The sequence below is a fragment of the Artemia sp. Qi Xiang Cuo genome, chromosome 14, assembly GCF_049724085.1.
Source record: "Artemia sp. Qi Xiang Cuo chromosome 14, ASM4972408v1, whole genome shotgun sequence".
In the NCBI taxonomy this organism is placed as follows: Eukaryota; Metazoa; Arthropoda; class Branchiopoda; order Anostraca; family Artemiidae; genus Artemia; species Artemia sp. Qi Xiang Cuo.
Window position 1 is genome coordinate 4,493,366 of NC_142807.1, and position 25,470 is coordinate 4,518,835.

The window sequence follows — 25,470 nt, forward strand, 5'->3', positions numbered from 1 at the left end:
GTTCAGCGTATCAGAGAACCCTACTATAGAGGTTTCAAGCTCCTATCTACAAAAATGTGGAATTTTGCATTTTTTGCCAGAAGAAAGATCACGGGTGCGTGTTTATTTGTTTGTTTGTTTGTTGTTTTTTTTCCCAGGGGTAATCGTATTGACCCAGTGGTCCTAGAATATCTTAGGAGTGCTCATTTGAAAGGAAATCAAAAGTTCTAGTGCCCTTTTTGAGTAACAAAAAAAATGGAGGGCAACTAGGACCCCTCCCTAGCTCAGTTTTTTCTCAAAGTCACCCAATTAAAATTTTGAGATAGCCATTTTGTTCAGCATAGTCGAAAATCTAATAAATATGTTTTTTACGATGACTTAATCCCCCACTGTTCCCCGGGGAAGGGCTGCAAGTTATGAACTTTGCCCATTGCTTGCATATTGTATTGGTTTTTGGGAAGTATACAGACATTTTCAGGAAGAATTTTTTTTGGTGGGGGGGGGGAGGGGGGCCTGAGGAGGGGGTTACTCGGGATAATCTTTCCGTGGAGGATGTTTCTTTGGGGTAAGGGACATTTCTATGAAGGGGCGCCGGATTTCCAAGCAGTATTTGAAAAACGATCAGAAATTAAATTAAAAAAAAAAACAAGTTTTCTCAACTGAAAGTAAGAAGCAACATTAGAACTTAAAATGAACAGAAATTATTACGTATATGAGGGGTTTCTCCCCAAGTCAATACCTCGCTCTTTACGCTACAGTTTTTTTAGTGCTTTCAAAAGAGCTATCTATTCTAATTAATAAACGGCCTTTGTGATTCAGGGGTTTGTGAATTAAAAAATTTTTAACTTTTAACATAAAGAGCGTGGTATTGACTAAGGGGAGAACCCCATCATATACGTAATAGCATAAACGTAATAAAAAAAAACAATAAAAAAAAAAACAAGCGATACGGCTCAATAGTAAGCGAAACTTTTAAAAACGGAACTTTGATGTCAATAAATGTATCAAAAGAATGGGCTTATAATGCTTATTCTAAATATAAAAATTTTGTTAAGTTTAGTATTACTCGTCAAAGGCTACGAACCAGAGAAAATTTACCTGATTTTTTAAAAAGGGGGAAAACATCCCCTAAAAGTGAAAATTTTTTAATGAAAATGACTGTCAGATTCAGTGTATCAAAAAACCCTATAACATTGGTTTCAAGCTCATATCTGCAAAAATCTGCAACTTCGTATTTTTCCAGAAGAAAAATATACGACTATAGAAGTTCGTTACGTAAGTTAATTTGTAAATTACGTCAGAACCAAATTTAGAGACAGCCATTTAGCAAAAGAAAAGTAAAATTTTTTTGCAAATTTTGTCTACTTATTCAATGACGGTGAGCCAAAATAAAAGCTGCATTAACTAAAAAACGATCAGAAATTAAATAAAAAAAACACGTTTTTTAAACTGAAAGTAAGGAGCGACATTAAAACTTAAAACGAACAGAAATTAATCCGTATATGAAAGCGGCTGTCCCCTCCTCAACGTCTCGCTCTTTACGCTAAAGTTTGACTCTGTCTCACAACTTTATTTTTTAAAACAATAAAAAACTTTAGCGTAAAGAGCGAGGCGTTGAGGAGGGGACAGCCCCTTTCATATACGGAATAATTTCTGTTCGTTTTAAGTTTTAATGTCGCTCCTTACTTTCAGTTTAAAAAACTTGTTTTTTTTATTTAAATCTTCAAAAAGGATCGCTTTATGGAGAATAAGAATTCGACTCTCAATGACGCCATTCAAATTGAAAACGATTTTTTTTTTCATTTGAGATAAGGTAAGTGTTTTCTTCAACTCCCGTCCAGAACATTTGCTGCATCACCGAGCTAAAGACCACTTATCACGATATTAAAAAGGAAAGGCAAAGTTAGTAGTGGCCTTATATTATTCCTACGAGTAGAATCTTAGTGGCACCTATCATGGCCAATAAGGCAAAACGGTACATTTCAAAATTGTATAGGATCATCTAATCAAGCGTCTGTTATTTTTCCTTCGAAAATGATTTTTATAAATTAAAACTGGATCACTGTCAATTAATATAATTCCAAAAAAGAAAAATAATTACATAACAAAAAGAAAAACGATTAGCGTGTTTATTCGCTTTAAACTTCTTCTGTATAAAAAAAAATCGAAAACTCTTTAAATACTTATACAAGAGTAAAGCCCTCCCCCCTCCAAAAACGCAATGCTAAAACTACAACGACATGTTTTAATATTAGTTCCAGCCTTCAGAGAGAATCATCAGTGCTTCCCATGCAAATAAGGGATTTTCCTTGTTGTTCAAGGTGGGGTCCAGTAATTTTCCTCAATAGGTTTTTTATTTCAAGCCATGCCATCTGACTGCATTTTCGAGCAGTTTCAGGCCATTTTTTGGAATTTTCATAAATTTGTTTTCTCAATAAACTTTTACCATTAAGACATAGAAGTTACCATTTCTGAATCAGCTTCAAATGGCGATTCTTTCTCACTTAATAATTTCTTTTTTCAGGCGTATTTAAATTTTCGGTTACTAACAGTTTTCGGGTTTAAATTTTCGGTTCGGTTCGTTCTTTACTAAGTTGCAGTTGACATTGCAACCGGGAAAAATAGCATTCGCCTAAAAAACGAAAAATTATCTTTAGAATTTGAATAATATAAATCCACTAGCAATCTATTTGCAGACATTTCCTTCCCTGCAAAAGGCAATTGGAAAAAGAACGTCAAAATGTAAGAAATAAAAATAAATCATCTATATGCGAAGTTATGTGCATCCTAGCTATAAAATTCAAATGTCCAGATGATATCAGATAATCGGAAGCTCTAATATCCGTTAAATTAAGTGAAAGTCACTTGTAAATTTTCCCTTTTCTGTTTCATTTCTTATCTTTTAAAATAAATTCTGTGTTTATGTTAAATTAGGTAAATAAATTTTTATTACTTTGCTCGAAGCTGAAAGAAAAATGATCGTCAGAATTAACTTCACATTCTCAGAGTGATTACTTGAAACAACAGAATAGTTTGGAAAATGAATAATAGTAAAATAAACTTTACTATTTTGCTCAGAACTAAAAAATAATCTTTATCGTATATAAAAAATAATGAAATGATTAATAATAAAAATAAACCAATACATTTTTTTTATTGTTGAAATTTTGTAAATCTCACTGACTTCCATCTTCTTCTTTTTTTTACCAATTTCTATCCTTATTCCTAACAGACAAGATTAAAACAGGAGCCTCACGATCGTCATCCTGCCTTGCGGGGGGGGGGGGAGAAGGTAAACAAAGGCAAACTTGTACAGGGAGCATAAACCTTAAAGTAAGGAAACCAAAAAAAAAAAAAAACTTGCCCTCCAGGGCCCACTTTTGGTCTATTCATGCCAGAAAACCACGAATTTTTTAGGTTTCTCTTTTGGTTGTTTGAAAATAATAATTATTTTTTTATTATTTTATAATTGTTTTTAATAAAGCACCACACGTTTGTCAGTTTTCCAGCTTGAACCATGAAAACAAGCAAGCAATACTAATAGTTAAATTAAATAAAAAAAAAACAAGTTTTTTTTAACTGAAAGTGAGGGGTGACATTTAAACTTAAAACAAACACAAATTATTCCGTATATGAAAGGGGCTGTCCCCTCCTCAACGCCTCGCTCTTTACGCTAAAGTGTCACTCTTTCTGACAACTCTTTTTTAAAACAATAAAAAACTATGGTGTAAAGAGCGAGACATTGAGGAGGGGACATTCCCTTTCATATACGGAATAATTTCTGTTCGTTTTAAGTTTTAATGTCGCTCCTTACTTTCAGTTAAAATTTTTTTTTTTTTTATCTAATTTCTGATCGTTTTTTAAATAATGCTAGGAAATCCGGCGCTTTCTTCATAGCAATGCTCCTTACCACAAAAAAACTTCCTCCATGGAAAGATCCTCCCACATAACCCCAGAACCCCCCCCCCCCTTCCCCAACACACTACCACAAAAATTCCCCCTGAAAACATCTGTAAACTTCCAAATAACTTATGTTATATATAAACATTGGGCAAAGTCCATAACTTTCAGCCCTTCCTCCGGGGACTGTGGGGGATTAAGTCATTCTCAATGACATAATTCTTTCGACCATCCTGAAGAAAATGGGTATCTTAAAATTTTGATCGGGTGACTTTGGAAAAAAATAGCGTGGGACGGGGCCTAGTTGCCCTCCATTTTCTTGGTCACTTAAAAAGGGCACTAGAACTTTTTAATTACCGTTCGAATGAGCCCTCCCGCGATACTCTAGGACCACTGGCGATCAACCTTGGAAAAAAAAACAAATAAAAACGCATCCGTGATCTTTGTTCTGGCAAAAAATAAAAAATTCTACATTTTTGCAGATAGGAGCTTGAAAACTCTGCAGTGGGGTTCTCTGATACGCTGAATCTGATGGTGTGATTTTCATCAAGGTTCTATGATTTTTAGAGGTTGTTCTCCCTTTGTTCTCTGATTTTTGTTCCCCCTTTTTTCGAAAATAAGGCCAATTTTCTCAGGCTTGTAACTTTTGATGAGGAAAACTAAACTTGATGAAACTTACATATTTAAAATCAGCATAAAAATCTGATTCTTTTGATGTATCTATTGATGTCAAAATTCCGTTTTTTAAAGTTTCCGTTACTATTGAGCCGGGTCGCTCCTTACTTAAAGTTCGTTACCACAAACTGTTTGATATGACAACACTCTTAGCCTTTAAGAACTCAAACACTGATAATATTTTGATTCCCAAAGACAACTACACTTTCAAAGGAAAGCTACACCTTCTTCAGCTACAGAATTTTTTGTTGTTTTTCTTAACCAACTTTTGCTCTTAATCTGGTACCAAAAACTGCATTACTGCATACAGAAGTCGTTACACAAATACAGTAAAACTTAATATTCGGAATATTGCTATAAAGGTTTTCTGACGATTTTTCTCTACCTTTGAAGAAAGGCTAAAAAAATTAGAAATCTAGACGTGAATCTATTTCGGAAAAGCTGGACTGTTTGAAGGTTTCTCTGGAGAGGGCCATAATACAAGCTTTCAATTTGGGAGGTTCAAGGAGGGGTCTTTGACAGTCTTATGACCTCGGGGTACTAGATGTTGCAACGTTCTTTCGTATCTACAGTGGTTTAAAAAATTCGATCACTCTCCCAAAGGATGACCAAAAAAATGCACAAATATAACAAATATTACATTTGGAATATTATAACACTTTTTTCAAAGGTTTGAAGAAAAGCAAAAAAGGCTAAATAACCCTAAGTACGCTTGAAAGCAATTTTAAAAAGAAATACTTTGAAGATTTCCCTGGATATGATCATAGCATAAGCTTTGAACCTGGGTGGGGATCAAAGAGGAGTCTTTGAGTTTTTTGACCACAGGTGACTTATTGTCGCGACTTTCTTAAAGATGAGCATTACTGCTCATCTGGAAAGTCGTTTGTTATTTTTGGCCAATATGACGCAAGGAAAACAAAAATCTTGTCGTCGCACTATGTATATGTGACGTATATTTTAGGTCAATATGACGCAAGGAAAACACAAATCTTGTCGTCACACTATGTATGTGTGACGTAGATGTATGTATGCATAGATTTATTGCCCATCATGAAAACAAAGGTACAACATTGATCGAGTCATCAATAAAAAAGAAACGAATACAATTATTAGAAAAAATCCATGGAAAAATTCAATCAGTAGGAAACAGTTTTGAAGGTGCTTTCACCAGTAAACTGCTTCCGGCGCTTCTTATTTCATTTTTTTGCACCGTGATCGAAAGATTAGCAACTCAACATAGAGAGGACAAACAATTATTACTAGTCCAAAGATTCAGTTAGAGGAAATATTTTATATACTTTTAGAAGCAACTTCGAATTTCTCAAAGGATTCTCTTTGAGCTTACTTTTTTAACTTTTTTTGCTTACTTTTGCTCTTAATTTGGTGCCTCCTACTACCAAAAAGTACGTAGCTGATTATGGATTTTCCATTAAAATTAGAATTCCCAATTTTTCCTAATTTCTTAAGATACATATGGTTGCTTAACTTCCCAAATAACATATTCAAAGAACCCGATTTCATTGCCGTTGGCACTTTAGTGTTGATACAATCTAAGACAACGTCCCTAATCTGCACATGTCAAAGCAGCTAATGAGTTCAACTTAGAAGGAAATCTACAAATAAGATGAAACTATTTCTGCTTACTATTCACACTTGCAAAGGCTTCTTAGAGCGATCGTACACTACATCAAGGAGAACTTTCTTCCTACTGAATGATAATCTTGAAACTTTCCGAGACGGCTTCTATTTGGACAATGCGCTCTTTGAACCCATTACTCGATTAAAAAATGGATCAGAGGCATGGCATGAGCATAGCCAGAGATTTTCCCCTGGGATAGGACAGTTCCACAGCAAAAGGTAAAGGCACGAATTAATGGAAGGGAAGGAATTCGTCTGCTGAGAGCGGTTTTGCCGAAAATAACAGTTTTTGTTAAAATGAGTTAACAAACGCTATGTTGTCTAAAAAAAAATTATCTTTGAAATGGTCTAACTAATATTGTTGTAAGACGTCAGCGCTCTAGCTGCAGCCGATTCTGAGATATAAATGTCAAAATTTTCAAACTCGTTTTTCTCAGAATTTTGAAAAAACAGATTCAGAAAAACCGCTCTCAGCAGACGATTTGCCTCCTAGATCTATAAAAATACCTTTTTGATGTTTCATTTGAACAAAAAGGGTCAAATTTTCCCCCCATAGATTTTGAAAAATATCTTTTTTTTGTCTTAATTTAAAAAATAACTGTCACTCCCTTTCCCTCTATATTTTCGTGAATTAGCCCCCCCCCCTAGCAAGAGGGGATTATTTATTATCCCCTCTTTTGAGCATTCTGTCAATGCTCAAAAGTCAACACTTATTTTTTTATAGAAAGAGGGTAGTTTTTTAGGAGGATATCGATACCCCCCCCCTGCCTAACTGCCTTTCAAGCACACTCTAAAATCGGAAATGCTACAGTTTGCTAAGTTTCTTCATGTCATTTTTTCTCACCCCTAGTGAACTAAACAGTCATTTTCATCTTTTAAGTAACTCTTTCATCTTTTAAGTAACTCATCTTTAAATAACTGATTAACCCTAGAAGAGATATTCGACCTGATTTTCAGATAATTTGTAATAAAATATTTTTACGAATTTTTAATATTCTTAACAATTAAAGCAGTGGCATACATTATCCTGCTAAAGAAGATGCAATAGGCTAACTAAAACATCAACGAAGGTGCTAGGCATGTACTTTTGTTATGTGGCGGCTTAGGGACTCAATCCACTTTTCTTAAAACTATTACTTCCTTGGTTTTCTATTTTTGGAAAAAAATATGCATAATATGTTTTTCCATATAACATGATATAGGAAAACATATTCGTGTCTTCCTGTTTGGAAAGGCACGAATTTTTTATGTTATGTTAATTTTCTGTTGACCATTTACAGATTTCTTGTTTGATTAATTTTTAACATTTGTCTTGCTTTCTTGGTTGTTTCTTTTTTTTAATAGTTACTTGACATAAGGGGCGAATCTGGGTTTATTAGAGCTTCTGATAGTCTTGTAAAAATAAATATTACCTTATCTCTTATCAATGTTTCTCTAGCGATTACTAAGGCACAATGATTCATTTTTCATTTACAATTTGAAAAATTTAGATATAATTTCATCATTTTTTCTCCGTTATTTATTTTGTGAAGTTAATCAATTTGGTAACCTGAATACCCTACTAGATTCTCAAAGCTAGTGGAAGCCAAAAAAGTTGCAAGTTCATCTTAGTTTTTTTTTTTTTTTTTCGTATGTTCAGCTTCATGAACAGACCACATACTGCTTAGGAAGCAGTTAACAACCGTTTCGACTTTCCCTTCCTTATTTCCTCACTGTCCCTCCTTCGTTCTTGCTCCCTCCTTACTCCCTTGTCTTCAGAAATAAGTAGAAAAAAAACATGAATAGAAAACGCGTCTATGAAGCAACATAAAAAGATGAAAGATAATAAAATAAATTGAATCCAAAAATATCTGAAAAACGGCTACAGGGTTGCCATCTGACACGCAAGCAAGAATGTTCATTTATTTATTTGTTTTTTAGGGGGGGGGGAGGTGAGGAAGAACAAGAATGAATTATTTGATAATTTAATAAGAAGTGCCCAAAAAAGGGACAAATTTAGGATTTTTCGAGGGGGTGACCACATTCCTGGTTATTATGTCTAAGGCTTTACTGTAATAATTCTGCATTTTTGGATTTGTTGTTTTCTTAAATTTTACGGACAATATTTTTTTTTTTTTTTCATGAAAGAGTTATACCTTTTCTGAATCCCGAGAAGTAATCGTTAATATAAATCCTTTTTTCAAAGAAGTGAATAGAAACTGGATCTCTACACAAAAGAGCACCAATTCAAGGAAATACAGAGGGAGGGGCGTAGTTGGGGGTGGCAAGGGGAGAAGTTGCCCCCTCCCCCCAATAATGTGGAGACAAAAATATTAAACATCCCATGCCCTTTCACTATTCAGATATGGACCCTCCTTACCCCCCCCCCCCCAATAAAAATGCTGGATTCGCTCCTGTATAGAGGGGTGTCAGATGTTTTTCTATTTTTTTTTTAATGAGGATGCAAAACATGTATTTTCAAAACCTCGAGGGCCAATTTTTTTTTTTTTTTTTTTTGACAATCAAAATACAAAACAATTTTTTTCAAAACCTGGGGGGTCTCCCCCCCCTCGATTGGCACCCCTGTTAGTAAGTACTATACTTAATACCATGAGAAGTACCACGGGCAAGAAGTATAAGAAATTATTTTTCTCACTTGACGATGCTCAAATAAACTAATTAATTTACAAAACAGAACGAACCACAGAAGAGCTTCTGGGTAGATAGGACTATTCTAGAACGTTCTAGGACTATTCTAAAACTAATTACTTTACAAAACAGAACGAACCACAGCAGAGCTTCTAGCAGGTAACTAGGATTATTCTAGGACGTTCTAGGACCAAAGGACTATTCTAGAAACTGATAAATTTACAAAGCAGAACGAGCCACAGAAGAGCTTCTAGCAGGCAACTAGGACTATTCTAGAACGTTCTAGGACTATTCTAGAAACTAATTAAATTACAAAACAGAACCAACCACAGAAGAGTTTCTAGCATGTAACTAGAACTATTCTAGAATGTGGAGTTGTTTTATTGACTGGAATTTCATTCTACACTACGGATATAGAATATACAAAGCGTAAAAAAAAGTTAAAGATAAATTAAATTAAACTAAACATATAAAGAAAAAGACAAAAAAAAAAACACACACACACGAAAATTAGTAAAATATAATTCACATCTTCATAATCTTCAAAATACTGCAATCACTGTAAATAGCCTGAATAAGGACACAGAAATGACAAAAGATTTCCAAACTGAAATTATATGAGAGACAATCCGGTGTACCAAAGACAATCAAAATCTAATTTAATGCAATCCTTTAAATTATAGCTGTTTTTCTCTCTTAAATTCTGAAAATGGAAAAGCAATACATGTTTTATTCTAGTTTTTTTTTTTTTTTTTTTTTTTTTTTTTTTTTTTTTTTTAGAAACGAGCTTATGAAAAACTCTTCAAAAAATGTAATATAACAGCTTTAATTCAGCATCGTTAAGATAAGAAAATTAATTCAAGAAATGTTTAATTCACTTCGAATTCTGATAATTCTAATGAATCATATGTGCTTGATATAAAATTGTCGATGTCAAAATTATCTTTAGAATCTTTTCCAATAAAGGCAGAAAAGTGAAAATCAGCTATTAATATAGTTATTAATAATTTAATATAGATTATTCATGAAATTAATATAGTTGTGGGATAAGAAGACAGCCTTACTACTATACAAAGAGCACAAGATTTAGTGTCATAAAATGCAAGTCCTCAAATCGATTTTACAATGGCTAATACATGTTTAATTATGCCATGTAATGACTTATGAATGGTTCATATTTTTGCCCTTGGGTAGAGGGTAGGATGGGGCATAACCCGGGACTTCCTTACCTTTTCCTGCTTCCGGTACAGCCCAGTTGATTTTTTTTTTTTTTCAAAATACTCGAGAGTGAATTTGGTGTTTTACCTAAATTGACTAGCCGAAAGAATACATAAGGATTTATTACGGGGAAGGTTTGTCTGAGATTTGTCTAGACCAGCCTAGAGACTTTTTTAGGCGGGGTTGAAACCAGGCAACTCCTCCCACCTTCTGGGTACAGTCCAATTAAAATGTTTTTCCTACTGAAAATATCATGGTTACCTGAATTTGGCTGGCCATTGCTGTTGGGTCTTGCAGAAGGAGCACCGTCTCTGGCTTCAACTTCTAAAGCATAAGCGCCTTGCTTCTCGCGATCGAAAACCACTTTGGTAAAAATTTCTCCTGTTTGTTCATTGATTTCAAAATAATCCCGGCCTTCGTTCCTTGGAGAACGTACAATACCGTAGAAAACCTATATTTCGAAGAAAAACTTACTGAATATGACAAGGAAAATAAAAGGGTAGACAACTAGCATATTTAAGAGAAAAAAAGTAAATGGTAATCGCCTTAAGGATGTGAAGCCGGGAAAAATATGTTTAATGCATTTTGTTACTTTTTTACGAGACAGGCCAGAATGTCACGAGGAGGAGGGGAGAGTTCAAACCTGGCAAGGCCGTATCCCCTGGATACGGCCTTGCCTTTTTGAAGTTCAATACTCGTTAAAAAGAGAACATTAACGGTCCATAGTGGATCATATTTGACCAATTTTGCTTTTTAACGGTTTTTTTTTTTTAGCATTTTTGCTTCTTTCCCCCCCCCTTTCTTATCAGTCTTTACAAACATTCCAGCCAACAGAAGGCAAAATAGAGGTATTCCCTACTAAGGTTGGTCCAAGGACCTCCCCCCACCCTGAAAATTCAAGATAAAACCAACACCCGTTCAATGGTTTTGTCTACCCTTGAAAGCCCTGTGACGCCACCTACCTTTCCCCAATTCTTTGGCCTGTATGCCGTAGTTTTTTGGCCAAGTCTTGGACGTGTAGCTTTGAAACATGTTTGGACGTTTCAAATTGAAAGTGTACACTTCCAATTCTTGGACGTGTAGCTTGGTGCCAGCTTTGGGATACAGACTACTATTATATAAATATATCATATATATTATGATATATTCGCTTTTCATGGTGCTTCAAAAGCAGTCGCAGGTTCAGCATTCTAACGGTGATTATATTTGGAAAGAAACGATACAGATTCTTTCTCTGACATTTTCATAGTCATTTCTCTCTGTTATTTTCACTGTTATTTCTCTTTTATTTTCACAGTTATTTCTCTTTTATTTTCACTGTTATTTCTCTCTGTTATTTTCACAGGTTACTGGCTCTGCAATTTACAATTCGATGTATATACTCAAATAATGTACACGGTGTCTTGCGTAAGGTTTGGCAACTCAATGTTTCAGAAAGCAAGAGGGGGATTAATGAAATTGATTATAAATTAATTAATTGAATTGAATTTGATACAATCAATTGACCGTGTAGCTGTGTAGTTAGGTATTTGATGAAGAGGTAGACGTGGTCCTGGAATGATGTTTGCGAGTAAAATTTATAACCGAATATGAATGATTAGAATTGCGATAATTGCGATAATTATGTAAAAAATATTTTCCGCTTTGAAAGATTCACTAACAGGAACTTTTTAGATTAAAAACGAGAGCATGGAGCAGCCCCGATACGTTTTGAACTGCTCAAAAATTTAGAAATGTTTGCTTCATTACCGACCTAAACTTTTAATTTTAGCCTTGGAATGTTTTTTTCTGTAGCAGAAAATAAAATTGCAGTTCACTTTGTAATGACAGTTGGTTCTTTTTAATTATCTAAAAATACTTTTTCACCCAATGCAACACTTCTCAAGTTGTATCATGGTTGGAGCAATAGCTGCAACCTAGTAAAGCGCGAAACACGGCCTATAGTTGCCAAAAAATTAAAAACAGTATAGTGAGAAAAATTGTGATTTACAGCCAATTTATGAAGGGTGACTATTATTTCAATCTACATTAACAATAAAAGTTCAAATCGAAAATTTCTTTTTTTCGGCATTTTGAAAATAACTTGAAATTGGTGAATCGAGATGGAAAGTACCCCGTTAGAATGACCATGGTGGAAAATCCTTTCCGAAGTTATACAAATGCAGGGGAATATCCATCACGTGCGTTGGTTTATCTGACACAGTTTCATAGATACTTTTTTTTTTTTACATAGATAGATATTTTATTTATGAAATATACAAAACGCTATAAAATACACCTGCGCACATGCCTAGTGGCATATAGGTCGCATATCCCCCAAAAAAAGGATTTTTGCTCGTTTTAAGTTTCAAATTAGCTGTTTGCTTACAAAAACTTTGTCTTTTTTTAAATTAATTGCAAATTATATGCAATTAATTGCATATAATACAAATTAATTGCAAATAAACTTTACGTTCTAAACTCTAGCTCATGTGTTTCGAGTAGTTTTTCAAAATATACATTTCGAGGATTTCGTAGATTCAATTAATCTACGTAAAAGACTTATTAACTAAAACTATTTTAATTCCTAAATACAAATTAGGTAAAAGGTTCAAAGACAACAGCACTATTGTTAATAATCTACCATTAATTATTTTAGATTAAATAAATAGTACATCCTAATTTGCAATTAATATTTTTTTTTATGAATTCAGGTGTACATCCGTTTGCTAATGCTTCACTCAAGTCATGCAGTGGATATTTATGTAAGTAGATGCTTATATTATATTAGTCATATAATTATATTAGTATATCCGTAATATATTATATTAGTAAACACAAATACCCGTAATTTTGAAATTGACTGCTGTCAAATCCACAGAAAGTTTTGTTCCAGATCCAAATTTTTAATTGCAAAAAAGTTCAGCTGAAGAAGGTTGTGAGTGCATAATAGATTAATGATAAAAACCATCAAATCAGGACCTGTAATGGCTCTGTAATCATAATCACCTAATAAAAATCAGATCCTAGGAACCAAAGAACTTACTTAATACTTAGGTCCTCCTGATTCATCTCTGGTACATAGGGCATCGACGAAGCCTCGGTAAACGTTACGTATTGGCACTGGGGCGAGTACATCCTCCCACTGGGGTTGTAGTGATGTGTGAGCACTGTGTAGATCACAATCGTACGTGCGTCTGAGCGTGTTTCTCGGTCTACCCCTCTGTCGACGCCCACGCGGCTGCCAATGTTGAACCTGGTTCGGGATTCTTGAGTTCTCCATCCGAAGGACGTGGCTAAGATAGCTCCATTTCTTCTTCTCAATCACTTCAGTAATAAGCGGCTGGCCAGTTCTTCTGCGGACCTCAATGTTACTGACTCTTTGACGCCAACCGATATTCAGTATGTGTCTCAAGCACATATTTTCGAAAGCTGTGAGTCTTTTCTCTGTCCCAACATCTAGTTTCCAGCACTCACTGGCATACAATAGCACGAACAAAACGTTGCTATTAAGAAGTCGCAGCTTTAGTGCAAGCGAGTACTTCTTTGATTTCCATACTGGCTTAGGTTTGTTGAAAGCAGTGTTTGCCATGCCAATTCTTCTCTTGACCTCATTTTGCACTTTTCCTGTGTAATCGACCCAGCTTCCAAGGTACTTAAATTCATGGAATTGTTCGACTCTATAATTTTTGTACAGGAGCTCGACTGGCGAGCCTGATGTTGCCATTGATTTAGTCTTGTCTATGTTGATGTTTAGGCCAACTTCCTCCACTTTAACCAAAGAGGAGAGACAAAAAAAAAGTTGGGCTTGGGAAACATTTAATTCATAAAGATTGTGAACCAATTTTTTAAATGTTTCCCACAACCATGTTTCTTAGATCGAGAAGGTCTTTTTTCAATTATTTTCAAGTTTTTTCATCTTTTTCAACAATCTTTTCTTCCAGTATAAAAGGAAGCTCTAAAGTTCCCTCCATTTCCGAACAAAACTTTTCCTCAAAAATAGCACTTACAGCGGTTAGAAATTACTACCACTAAATGAAAGGTTTGTTCTGAATGACCGAATAATTACCTGGTTATTCGGGAATGTACCATCCTTATCGATAGCATTCACTCGAGTAACTGGTGTTCCAATTGGTTCACCTTCCAGGACTGTCTCTTGCTCCCGCTCAGTAAAAAGGGGTATTTCGTCATTGACATCCTCCAAAACTATGTAAATCGTTGCTTCCGACCCCAGTTGTTGCACACCATTGTTCTAAAAAGCCAAAAATGTGAAAAAAAACTAGTCATATTTAATTTGGGGAGTAGTAAACTCATCTCAGTTCTAGGCGTTTAACCCCCCCCCCCTCCCGCGCAGAAAATACCCCCTTCCCGTGGAAAATAAGGCTTTCCGAATTTGAGAATTTTATTTGAGTTTTATTTTTCTAATTTCGGTAGGTACTTGTGTATTATGCGCCGCTCACTCAAGTTTACGCTGCGTAAAACTTGAGAAGACGTGGGAGTTAACATTCCCTTAGACTTACCTTCAGTTGGTAAGCAATTAAAATTTTAAGCTTTGTAGGATATGTAAAAATCTTCAATTATGGTCTTATTAATAGAAGTTTTCTGCGAAAGTAAAATTGCGGCGATTTCAAACATTTCCGAGAGTGTCTAGAAAATAGAGTTGAATGGAAACATAAATTGAATCATCATATCTGAACAATACTAAGCAATATTTTATATTAGCTGTACTCTTCACTTGGTACTTGAGTATTATACCCACAATAATTCTTGTATATTATACCACCCACAGCAGTATTTTATATAGGCTGCTATACCGACCCCAGCCAAGAAGTGAAGGTAGGTCAATCGAATCAATCGACTTGTAAAGGATGAATATATGCTAATCCTATTCTGACATTTATATGATGTGGCGTGGGAGTCAACATTCCCTCAGACTTATTTTTAGTTGGTAAGCAATTTTAATCCTTTACCGGGTTCATTGAATTCTAATAAAAAAATATTCTTATTATTGTCATCTGGTTTTATTTGGATATTCATGTCCTAAGTTAAAAGCTTTCAGACCATTTAATGCTTAGCTATACTGGACGAACACTATAATTTGAGTCTTTAACCTTGAATAAACTATGTGCAATCAGTAGCAATTGACATGGTCAAGTTCCTTAGGCTGTACGTTCAGTATTGTACACCATTTTGGTCCGAATATAACCTGTTCTGGTAGGTTTATACAATGTACGTCTCAGATATACAGATGATACACTACTCCAGACGAGGATTGTATCCATAATTTTTTTTAGAGGGGGGTTACAAAAGATTTTTTTTTTAGGGGGGTACAATTTTTTAAAACGCATAAAAATTTGTTTGTATTCACATTATGTTTTGCGAGTAGGACAAACTTTTTTTTTGGGGGGGGGGGGGGCTTCCAACCCTCTTAGAATTTCTAACAGTTTGATTGGGAACTTGGACAACTATTTGCCCTATTTTAGGTGATCTTGAATTAGATGAAAACTCACTTTAGTAGAAAGACAAGGTTCCCGCCTAAGGGCACGAAGAGATTTTAATAAGGCAGCTGCCGAACACTTAGAAGTTTCAAAAGAGCTATTTATTTTAATTAAACAGTCTTTGTAATTCAGAGGTTTCTTAAAGAAGTGGAAAAAATTTCGAAATTTAGCATAAAGAGCGAGATATTGACGATGGGGCGAATCCCCTCATATACGTAATAACTTTCGTTCGTTTTAAGTTTTAACGATGGTCCTTACTTTCAGTAAATGTTTTTTTAATTTAATCAAACAGTTCGTGGTAACGAACTGTAAGTAAGGAGCGACCCGGCTCAATGGTAACCGAAACTCTAGAAAACGGTATTTTGATACAAATAGATGCATCAAAAGAATCAGATTTTAATTCTGATTTCAAATATATAAGTTTCATCAAGCTTAATCTTACCCATCAAAAGTTACGCGCCTGAGAAAATTTGGCTGATTTTCGAAAAAAGGGAGAAAGACCCCCTAAAGGTTATAGAACCTTAATGAAAATCACACCATCATATTCAGCGTATCAGAGAACCCTACTATAGAGGTTTCAAGCTCCTATCTACAAAAATGGGGAATTTTCCAATTTTTGCCAGAAGAAAGATCACGGATGCGTGTTTTTTTCCAGGGGTCCTAGAATATCGTGGGAGGGCTCATTGGAATGGAAATTAAAAGTTCTAGTTCCCTTTTTAAGTGACCAAAAAAAATGGAGGGCAACTAGGCCCCCTCCCACGCTCATTTTTTCCCCAAAGTCACCCGATCAAAATTTTGAGATAGCCATTTTGTTCAGCATGTTTGAAAATATTTTAAGTATGTCTTTTATGATGACTTAATCCCCCGAGGTTCCCGGAGGGAGGGCTAAAAGTTATGAGCTTTACCCAATGTTAACATACAGTATTGGTTATTGGGAAGTAAACAGACGTTTTCAGGGGAGATTTTTTCTGGTAGTGGGGGGGGGAGGGTTGGTCGGGGGTTATGTGGGAGGATCTTTCCATGAAGGAAGTTTTCATGGGGGAAGGGACATTGCTATGAAGGGGACGCCGGACTTCCCAGCATTATTTAAAAAAAGATCAGAAATTAAGTATAAAAAAAATAAGTTTTTCAGCTGCAACAGCAGCAAAATCAAAACTTTAAACGAACAGAAAATATTACATATATGATTGGGTTCACCCCCTAGTCAATACCTCGCTCTTTAAGCCAAAGATTTTTTAGTACTTTTATAAGAGCTATTTATTCTAATTAACGGCCTTTTTGATTAAGCGGTCATTTTTAAAGAATTGGAACAAAATCCGAACTTTAGCTTAAAGAGCAAGGTACTGACTAGGGGGCAAACCCCCTAATATACGCAATAAAAATATATGAATATAGAAGTTCGTTACGTAAGTTAATTCGTAAGTTACGTATATTTATTACTAATAAAAACGTTCGTAAATAAAATTAAACAAGTTTCGAGAGAGCCATTTAACTAAATAAAAGTAAATTAATATGCAAATTTTGTTTTAATTATTCATGTACGGTGAGCCAAAATCAAAACCTGCATTTATTCAAAAACGTTCAAAAATTAAATAAAAAAAACAAGTTTTTTTTAACTGAAAGTAAGGAACGACGTTAAAACTTAAAAATAACAGAAATTATTCCTTATATGAAAGGGGCTGTCCCCTCCTTAACGCCTCGCTCTTTACGCTAAAGTTTGACTTTCTCACAACTTTATTTTTTTTATACAATGAAAAACTTTAGCGTAAAGAGCGAGGCGTTAAAGAGGGGACAGCCCCTTTCATATAAGGAATAATTTCTGTTCGTTTTAAGTTTTAACGTCGTTCCTTACTTTCAGTTAAAAAAACTTATTTTTTTATTTAATGACGATACAAAGCCGATTTTTGCCGTGCAGGCAAAAATCGTTGAATCATTGTTTGAGGTCTGTACTTCTAAATCAAGAGATTTGGTTTCTGCTTCTGAAATATTAGTTCGAGGCATAAACCAAGAAAACCGCATATAATTCGCAAGGCCACATCCAGGATTCTTGTTTGGAGGGGGGGGGGACGGATAATTTTTTTGGCGGGGGAGTTTAAAAAAACAACTTAAAAATGAGTATAGAATTTTTGTCACGTTTTTGCGAGTCAGACAAAAATTTTAGCGGGGGAGGGGTTCAAACCCGGTAACTAACCCAACTTGGATACAGCCTTGATCATTAATAAAAAAAATTGTTGACGAATGTGACGTTGGGGTCATTACCCAGGAATAAAATGTTGCAATATTATCTAAGCTTGTCTCCTTAGGGAGTAAAAAGGTTTTTACAATACAAAGGTGGATTTTGCCGTTTCAAAAATAATTTCAGACTGAAAAAAAAAAAATTCTGCCACTGAAATACCTGTGATCAATCCCTCTTCACCCCATTGTTTGTGGTCATTACTTCTAAATCTAGATAGCCCACTAGATTTCTGCTTTTGAAATATGAGTTTGACCGTAAAATAAAGAAAAACTACATTTCCCAATGGTACAACCAGGATTGTTGTGGAGGGCCCCCGTATTTTTTTGGGGGGAGGGGGGTTACAAAAAATAAAAATAAAAAATGAGTTTATACAATTTTTTTACTCTTTTGCGAGTGAGACAAATATTTAACAGGAGAGATGTTCAAACGCAACAACTCCCTCCACTTGGATACGGACTTGATCATTAATAAAATTCCACTTATTTGTCGACAAACGCGACTTGGATGCGGCCAAGGCATAAAATGTCACAATATCGTCTAAGCTTAAGAAGACTCCTTAAGAAGTAAACAAGTTTTTACGATACAAAGGTATTTTTGCATTTTCGAAAATGATTTAATAGTTTTAAAAAATCTGCCACTTAACTAACTGTGGTGAACCCCGCGGGTTTTGAAATTCAAAAAGAGGTAAACTCGATGAGAAGCTTTTCTCAACGAGTAAATTGTTAGTAAGTTTCAAGAATTTTGGAAAAATTGGAATCATTTTAGGTTATTGCTTCTGAAATATGGATTTGACGCTAAAACTAAGAAAAAACACTTGTCGCTGACAGGGGCGTATTCAGGATTGTTGTTTGGGAGGCAGTAGTATTTTTCGGAGGAGGGGAGTTACAAAAAACTTCAAAATGAGTATATAAAAATTTTCTTACGTTTTTGTGAGTAAGACAGAAAAGTTAGTAGGGGGGGGACAGTTCAAACCCGGCAACTCCCCCCTTCAATGCGCCCTTGACCATTAATAAAATTTGGCCTTTCTATCAACGAACGCAGCGGTTCAGGCATAATCTGCCGGAATATCGTTTATGCTTAAACATTAAAATAAAATTATTCAATTTCAATAAATTAAACTGACTTTATTTTCGATTTTCCTTTCCTTTTGTTCTGGTAAGAATATGAAGCACATCTTTTAGGAACTAATATTCATATACAACAAATATTCAGAAATAATATAGTTATCAAGGAAATGGGATTTGACTAGGAAATGGACTTTTGACAGATAATTAGAATTTAATTATAGTTTTCAACCCAGAAAACCCCACTTCCAAAGTTTACAGATTTTCATGGTTAGAGTATAAAATGTTTATTTATACATATAATACAGTGAATGTACATATGGCAAGGACAGATACAGAATTCGAACTGGTTCAGGGAATCTAAATTGGTAACTTATATTCAGAACACCACGCATATAGACATCAGGACATTTGACAGTACTTCCCTTTTAGTCTGTCAACTTCTAGGAATATAGAACAGATACTCAGAATTAATATAGTTATCAAGAAAACGGGATTTGACTAGGAAATGGACTTTTGACAGATAATTAGAATTTAATTATAGTTTTCAACCCAGAAAACCCCACTTCCAAAGTTTACAGATTTTCATGGTTAGAGTATAGAATCGTAACTTATACACACAATACAGTGAATGTACACGTGGTGAGGACAGATACAGAATTCGAACTGGTTCAAGTAATCTAAATTGGTAACTTATATTCAGAACACCACGCATATAGACATCAGGACATTTGACAGTACTTCCCTTTTAGTCTGTCAACTTCTAGGAATATATAACAAATATTCAGAATTAATATAGTTATCAAGAAAACGGGATTTGACTAGGAAATGGACTTTTGACAGATAATTAGAATTTAATTATAGTTTTCAACCCAGAAAAACCCACTTCCAAAGTTTACAAGCCTACTCAATTTATTCAATTTAATTTATTAATTCCTAAGATAATTACTTAGGCACTCGAGTCAACTATATCGCACAAGCATCCGCGACGGGGGAAAACTGGCAATTTGACTTAAAAAAAATACAAGGCAACAGAAACCAGGGGTGTCATGTGGGGCCGGCAAGGGGACAGTTGCCCCCCTCCAATAATGTGAAGAAAAATATTATACATCCCAAGCCCTTTGACTATCCAGATATAGGCCCCTCTCCCCCGATAAAAATGCAGGAGGTTCGCCCCTGCCAGATGCTCCTAGTCCCTAATTTCTTTCTTTTTTCAATCTCACTCCAAATATTAGCTTACCAAAAAGTCGTCCGCTCGTTATATCAAACAGTTTGTGGTAACGAACTGTAAATAAGGAGCGACCCGGCTCAATAGTAACCGAAACTCTAAAAAACGGAATTTTGATACCAATAAATACATTGGAAGAATCAGATTTTTATGCTGATTTCAACTTATGCGCCTGAGAAAATTTGACTTATTTTCGAAAAAAGGGGGAAACACCCCCTAAAGGTCACAGGACATTAATGAAAATCACACCATCGGATTAAGCGTATCAGAGAACCCTACTGTAGAAGTTTCAAGCTCCTGTCACGGATGCGTGTTTATTTTTTATTTTTTTATTTCCCCAGGGCCCCCAGGGGTGATCGTATCGATTCAGTAGTCCTAGAATATCGTAAGAGGGTTCATTTGAACGGAAATTAAAAGTTCTAGTGCCTTTTTTTAAGTGACCAAAAAAATTGATGGGTAGTTTGATCCACTCCCACACTAATTTTTTTCCCGAAGTCGCCCAAGTATAGCTCTGATGTATCTATTTTATTCAGTACAGATTAAAATCTAATAAATATGTCTTTTAGGATGACTTAATCCCCCACAGTTCCCAGGGGAAGGGCTACTAGTTATGAACATTGTTTACATATAGTATTGGTTATTGGGAAGTATACAGGTGTTTTCAGGAGGAATTTTTTCTTGTGGGGGGTCGGGGGAGGACCTTTCCATGGAGGATATTTCCTTGGGGGAAGAAACATTTCCATGAATGGGGCGCCAGATTTCCCAGCATTATTAAAAAAACGATCAGAAATCAAATAAAAAACAAGTTTTTTTCAACTGAAAATAAGGAGCAACATTAAAAAACGAACAAAAATTATAACGTATATGAGAGAGTTCGCCCCCTAGTCAAGACCTCGCTCTTTGCGCTAAAGTTTTTTAGTACTTTCAAAAGAGCTATCTATTCTAATTAACCGGCCTATATGATTCGAACAACATTCGAACTTTAGCGCAAAGAGCGATGTATTGACTAGGGAGCGAACTCCCTAATATACGTAATAAAATTATACGAATATAGAAATTCGTTACGTAAGTTAATTCGTAAGTTACTTCAGAACAAAATTTCGAGAAAGGCAATTAGCCAAAAAAGGAAAATTAATATGCAAATTTCGTTTTAATTATTCATGTACGGTGAGCCAAAATCAAAGCTGCATTGATTCAAAAACGTTCAGAAATTAGCTAAGAAAAACAAGTTTTATTAACTGAAAGTAAGGAGCGACATTCAAACTTAAGACGAACAGAAATTATTCCGTATATGAAAGGGGCTGTCCCATCCTCATCAGAGTCATTTTCTTTTCCCTACCTTTGCTTCATCTATTTCAACTATTTTTCCAGGACCACCCAATTTACCACTATGTTTCTCAATAAAGTCAAGGCATCTTTCGCGACAAAAACTTTGCCAATCAACAGCAGTTGCTGATGAAATGCTAATTTCATCAACCATCAATTGCTGAATATGTGATCCTCTATCTAAATTGCAAAAAATCAGCATAACCTCGGTTATTTGCTGATACGATAAGTTTGCATTTTCACACCAAGTCCCTGTATTAAGACTTTGACTAAAATTGCACTTTTTTTTTAAGAAGATTATGTCCACGTCGCTCCATTCTTGTTTTTCGACAGCGGAATGCATGTCGTATTTCATCAAAATGGCATTCAATTTGATAATGAGGGCAAAACATTTTAGTTGGCAAAATGTTATGATTTATCAAAAATTGCTGTACATCACCTTCACTTTGATGGTATAGTCTAAACGACATAATTTTATTGTCACACAAGACACATAAATTTTTCGTTAAAGGCATGATTTCAAACACAATTCACAATTTATATAATTTCAATATGCCACTGCTTTCTCCTGAAACACGTGCTATGACATTAGGTTCAGAATGCAATTTTAGTTATGTATATTTATAGCAAAATTTTGTATTTTCGCCACTGCTTTATCTATCATTAAAAAAAACCGAATTAAAAATGAACAGGACGAACGCTATCTATAATAAACAATTTTTATAGCACCAATTTCAAAAGATTTACGCGTTACATTCACACCATGGAAAATATTGTAATTTTTTTCTTTTAAGTTGGAAAAAGAAGGAAACAAGAGGAAAGACTTGATGATAAAGGTTCTCCCATTGGATAATATATTAACTAGGATCATTAAACATGTTTTAAAGTAAGAATTGTTTTCTTAACATGTCTCCTCAATCAGGGGCCACAATTCTAAATTTTTACTAATTATCGTTCAAGAAAGAAAATTTAGAGGACACTTGTAGGTCCTAGTGTTTAGGCCGTTCCGTTTTTGCGAGATTTTCAGAGAAATCCTAAAAAAATTGGGAGTTTTAGAAACAATGAACAGATCGAAACTGATGAGTCAAAAGTAATGAAAGTTATGAGGTAATACAAAACTCTCAGCTGCCATTCTGGGAGACATGTGACAATTTATAAATGGCCACGGCACTCCTGTTGTTTTAAAACCCCTTTATTATAAATAGGCAGTGCGGTGAGGGAGAACAAGTGGCAATTTGACGATAAATCACGTCAGTCCAGTTTTTTTTTTCAGAAAAAAATCACATAGTGATAAGTTATTGCGCCCCCTGGCACTGTGCGCTCCTAGGCCCCAGCTTAGAGGGTCGATTGGTAAATCTGGGCCTGGCTATTTTGTGGGAAAATTCGAATAACAGATCAGAGAGTAAGATCTAGTAACGTAATTGAATGTATATATTTGTCTTTTTGAGTCAAAATAGGTTAAAAAACGCTGGTTAGTTATAATGCATAAGTGCCAAAAAATTAAACAATGTATTGTCAGTCATTATCACAGATCTCTCTTTTTAAAAATTATATTATTTTTAAAAGTTCATTAGAGAACCAATGCCATAGCTCTCAGGTATATCTTGGCATTTCCAAATTCTTCGCTTGCACATATCATTACAGCAGTGTTAGTATGACGTCATTTTAGTTTGAAGCCATTTCAAATTCCATTAACATCATAGCAACGTGTGACGTCAGCAACAAAAATGACGTCACTTGTTAAATAAATAAAACTCGTTGTTCCCCATGCAATCAGTTAGTTGAAAAAAAGTGATCAAATGAAAAATATGATTCTTAAAGGTTTAGCCATTTCTGCTTCAGTCGCATGCACTGGAATCTCAATTTGGTTCGCCTTCCAAAAATGTAGACGATTCAGTCCGGTGCCCAAGTTGGGGACTGTTTCAGCAAATGAAGAGGCTGACGTATCTCTTAGCCAAGTATTACTCAAAGATATACCTTCGAATCCAGTAACGCCCATCGAAAACGTCCCTGCTATAGTCATTGAGCCCTTTCGAGCTCCTGAAATATCTGTTGGTGCACCAGAGGTGTCAATTTCAAAGCCCTACAGTATTGACATTGAAACAGATATAGAAGAAAAGAAAGAAAATCCAGCTCCAGAGATTAATATAGAAGATCCATGTTCAGCGTCTGTCGAGGATATTAAAACACCTACAATAGAAAACGAAGAGGATGAAAGATCTTCTAGCCCAGTATTTAAAACAGAAATTTTGTCTATTCCGGTGACGACCGTCGACAGTGTTGATCTATTAGTTCCTACTGTGGTCGCTAAGCCCTTTTCAGTCCCAGAAACATCTGTTGCTGAACCAGATATATCAATTCAAGAACCAAAAAATACAAATCTTGAACCAGATATAGGAAAAGAGAAAGAGTCTAATTTCTCCGATGCTTCCATGCTGAAACTTCCTCTCCCTGAATTCAAACAGCAGGGAACTCCCTCTGTAAGGTTAATGTATCCTTATGAAGAAGGTCAGTGGAGTCCTTTAAATCCCGGGGGCAAGAGGCGATACAATAGAGAATTTTTGAAAAAAATACGAGATTCGCCGTTGGCCAAAATATCTCCTCATATCCCAGAGTTCCTGCAACTTGAAAAGTTCGGTGTTGGAGCAACACGAAAACTTGAAAAAGCTTGGGTTCCTGCCAACATTGCCAAGAAGAAAGTCACTAATCTTGAAGATCAGAAGAAACTCGCTGATCTCGAAGAGCAAAAGACTAATAATCTAAAGAAGGCAATAAGAGGTAAATTAAATAAAGTGACGCCTGAAAACTTTGAAAAAATATCCAAGGACATTTGGGCTATAGAGGTTGATACAGAGGAAAGGTTAAGGGCTATAATTCAAATCTTCTTTGACATTAGCCTTGATGAGCCAAAGTATGCTCATATTTACGCTGAACTTTGTAAAGGGATGGCTGAGAAGGAAGTGCCATCAACTAGTGGAACAGCGAAAATCAGCTTCAAAAAGCTTCTTCTCGACAGATGTCTCGAGAATTTAGAAAAGGAGAAAAATAAAGAAGAAGCAATTGTGTATAAAGAAAAAGCCATACAAGAAGCCGACACAGAAGAAAAAAAGAAAAAATTACAAATGGAATTGGACGAGACAAAAGTAAAAATTAAACATATATTGTTAGGAAACAGCAAATTTATTGGTGAATTATTCAAACTTGGGATGGTAAGTGAAGAAATCATGAATTTTAGCATGTTTAAGCTCCTTAAATCTCGTGATGAGGAGCAACTGACATGGCTTTGCAACTTAATTTCTACGATAGGTGAAACATATGAAGAAAAATACAAAGGAACAGTTGCTGAATCAAAAAGTTGGTTCAAGGTTCAAGGTTCAAGGAGAAAGCAATCTCGAACACAGCGGACGAAACTTGATGAATATCTTGAAGAAATGAGGAATTTGAGCCACAACGAAGATTTGTCATTTCGTGTTCAATTTCTCATTATGAATGTTTTAGAACTAAAAGAAAATCTATGGATTCCCCGAAAACAAGAAGAAGGACCAAAAACAATTGCTGAAATTCGTAGAGAAGTGTCAAAAGAAATACTTGAAAACAAACCAAAACAAAGGCTCAAAGAGGGAGTCCTTTTGCAAGACGGTATTATCAAAAATCGTCAAATGGGTTATCCATCGCAAAAACGAGATCTAGGTCAGAGAAGCCAATCTAGGTCAGCTGTTGATGACAAAAGTTGGCAAACCTGCAATGGGAAGAAAGGCCTATATAATGGCCAAGATCCGTCTTCTTACTGTCCTGCTCCGAGGACGACCAAGGAATCGCAAAGAAGGGATATAGGGCCGTCCAATCGCTTGAGTAAAAGGGCCGGCTCGGCTCTAGTGGCAGTACAAACAGTTGGTGGAAGGTATGCAGCACTATTAGACGATGAAGATGCTTCTATGTCTAGTTGAAGTGTGGCAAATATTAGACTTGTGTCTCCTTGTTCTTTTTGTTAGTTTGAAAAATCTGGGTTTCACGAGAAGTTCACATTGAAGCCTGCCCTAAGCATCCATCCTCTACGATGAGATAATGCTCGTAAAAAGTTTTCATCACAATCTAGAAATT

General features: G+C 35.2%; 2 protein-coding genes across 2 annotated transcripts in view; one reads left to right on the forward strand and one right to left on the reverse strand.

The window, feature by feature from the left end:
* CadN (neural cadherin) overlaps window positions 1-25,470 on the reverse strand; it is a 217,471-nt gene that overhangs the window by 125,996 nt on the left and 66,005 nt on the right. Inside the window, exons 10-11 of the mRNA XM_089100597.1 lie at window positions 14,087-14,269; window positions 10,300-10,489 (exon numbers count right to left, since the gene is read on the reverse strand). Coding sequence (XP_088956723.1) covers window positions 10,300-10,489; window positions 14,087-14,269 — 373 coding nt within the window. The remainder of the gene's footprint in view (window positions 1-10,299; window positions 10,490-14,086; window positions 14,270-25,470) is intronic.
* On the forward strand, window positions 23,178-25,361 carry LOC148944058 (uncharacterized). The gene is given in 1 exon segment (XM_089100334.1): window positions 23,178-25,361. A coding segment is annotated over 1 exon segment (2,184 nt).